Consider the following 2,590-nt stretch of genomic DNA (forward strand, 5'->3'; position numbering starts at 1 on the left):
CCCCCCCCCCGTTTCCACAGCAACGAGCACGAAAGCGAAAGGAAGAAGTGGATTCGTCCTCCGGGCTGCCGCGCTTGTTTTAAGCCTCACATGCGTGCGGTGACACACGAAAACAACAGAAGCAGTCGCTAGTGGTGCTGTTGCAGCCGCCGCCGCCGCAGCAGCAGCATCTGCTACATCGGCCGAGTTCACGTCGAAAAGCCACAGACAAATTGGATTCAAACGAATCAACCTGATACTTTCCTCTCTAAACTTAATTCCAGAAGAGGGATTTACAAGCTTCCTCCGCTGTGACCCGCTCACTGTAAGTCAATTGAAGTTAAACGAAAAGTTAGCATTAGCGTTAGCTTTTGGCTTGCTTTTGCTACGTACAGTTTTACAAGTAGTGAGCAAAGTTCAGCTTTTTTTTTTTTTTTTTTTTTTTTTTTTTTAATTTTTTATTAAAGAGCACACGTTACAACTTCCAGATAATCTCGGTTGAACTGCCTTTTACTTTTCCAATGTGTGGTCGGTTTCCGTATCGACGTGAAACCACCTAACGATTTGATAATGTGTCATTAGGTCGAAATGGATGCTACTGTCTGTGACCAGTATGTTGCCCTAGTCTCCCTCGCCTTCCTTCAAGCGGGCTGTGGAAATGCAGAGTGCCAAAAGGAGCTACTCTCAGTGAGCCGGGAATTTAATTCTGACCGGGACATAAATTCCAATGGTGTCAGCCGTGAGGTCTTAGAAGACGGGTACCTGGAAACCGATGGACACTCGTCCCCAAACCCAAACATCTCTGCTTGGTTGGGCGACCTCCAGCCTTTCGTCGGACCCCAGCGGCCCGGTGAGCATTGAATTACATTTAACCCAACGAATCCCCGGTTAGCTAGGATTGTAACGGTGAATAAAACTTTCTTCAAAACAAGTCAAGCTAAGAGCCCCAGAATTTACACACAGAGTGAAACAGGAAGTGACAGCTATCTGTCGTGTCATTATCATTACTGTCCATTTGATACCCAATTCATGCACCTCAAACCGAGGTCATATATTATTTTTGCGACAATAATAAGTTTTATTTTTGACCGTTTAAGTTCTGCCAACGTGTTTATACACGGTATGTAGTATGTTTCTGTTTGATACAATTCAATTAAAAATGATTCAGCGAATAGCAATACTAATCCTACTGTCACTTGCTGGTGAATATAAAGTGTTTGGCTGAAGTGCTCTTATTGTTGAATGTGGTTTCCCGGAAATGTTCATGTGATGTAGCAGCTATCCAGGAGGTGGCAGCAGAGATAAGAGTAATCGCAGACCAGTTTGAGCAAGATGTTGTGGCTCAGGCAGCACAGAACCTGAGCTGGACCCTGCAGAACTCTCCATTGCATGTGAGTGTTTTTGTTGTTGTTGTTGTTGTTGTTGTTGTTGACACAGTAAAGCAAGATTGACGGGTGTTAAAGGATCAGAGTTTAGTCTGCATGATTACAAATTAGGTACATTGAAATACAATGTCAAACAGTTTCTAGCATTAAACCACTATAATCAGTCTAATTTTCTCAAGATGCTGTATATAAGAATCTTCAAATCATAATTGTTTGGTATAATAAATATCACTTATGTTTTCTGTCTAGTGACAATGCAGCACAGTATAGTTAAAAGTAAAGTTATTTATTATTATGTATTTTTCCTTTGCTGGATTTCATATTTAGTTAGATAACATATAAACATGTGCCTTTTTATGTCACAGAACTGGAAGGACAAACTTTCCACAGGAGTGGACCAGGCCCTGAGTCAAGGTGTTATTCCCATCGAACTGGCACAGGAGAAAGTCATGCTGGCCCTCACTCTCACACTGGTGAAGGGAGTTTGTGAGCTGGTGCCATCTCTGACAAGGAGCCTCTTTGACACAATGCTGCAGTACATCAGCCACAGGAGGCCCAGGTGACTCCTCAGCTGCACAATGAGAGGGAATCACCCAATACCACTTGAAGTGAGAAGATCAAAACATCAAACTGCCATTTTGATTCTCCGGACCACTCTACTCTCAAGGGATTGCTTCCATAGCAGAAGTGAAAACGTTTGAAAAAAATGAATTTTGTTTTTTGATGCATGTCATTTCAGTTGATTTAGTGAAAAAAAAAAGATGTTTGTAATCTTTCTCATTCCTTCTTGTCTTCTCTATTTTTTTTTATTTTGTACTTATACTATGAATATTAATGCTCATGCACGTTTAACATAAACGTGAATAAAACTTTTATTCACACTCATTCCAGGCCTTTGAGTTTGACTTGATCCTGTTGTGAAGTGCGAAGTAAATATCATTTGAAAAAGTTCCTTTTCAAGATGGCCTGACCTGTTAGTCATGGGTAGGGTTTGGTCGTGACTAAGCCTCTTCCACAAACCAGGAAGTGTTGCACTTACTTACTTACTTAGCTGGTTGATGAATGCCTACATTACATTTTTATTTTATTTTTTTCAATCTTTTCTTTTGTTGAAAATTGAGTTCTTATTTTTAGTTTGGAACTGCACCAGTTCCACTCAACATTGAAGGGTCCAATTTTGACAGATGCAAAACTGAAAATAAAGCATCACAAGTTCAACAATGAAA

At 40.7% G+C, this 2,590-nt stretch overlaps 1 protein-coding gene across 1 annotated transcript; it reads left to right on the forward strand.

Annotated features, from left to right (window-relative positions):
• Window positions 1–99: 99 nt before the first annotated feature.
• Window positions 100–2,130, forward strand: bida (BH3 interacting domain death agonist). Its single transcript, XM_076019183.1, has 4 exons — window positions 100–304; window positions 562–829; window positions 1,255–1,370; window positions 1,730–2,130. Exons 2-4 carry the CDS (start codon window positions 568–570, stop codon window positions 1,925–1,927), a joined length of 576 nt encoding a protein of 191 aa, XP_075875298.1. The 5' UTR covers window positions 100–304; window positions 562–567; the 3' UTR covers window positions 1,928–2,130.
• The last annotated feature ends 460 nt before the right edge of the window (window positions 2,131–2,590 follow it).

This window comes from Nelusetta ayraudi, unplaced genomic scaffold (genome assembly GCF_046127955.1).
Source record: "Nelusetta ayraudi isolate G7.1 ecotype Tasmania unplaced genomic scaffold, CSIRO-AGI_Nayr_v1 ptg000009l, whole genome shotgun sequence".
Lineage (NCBI taxonomy): Eukaryota > Metazoa > Chordata > Actinopteri > Tetraodontiformes > Monacanthidae > Nelusetta > Nelusetta ayraudi.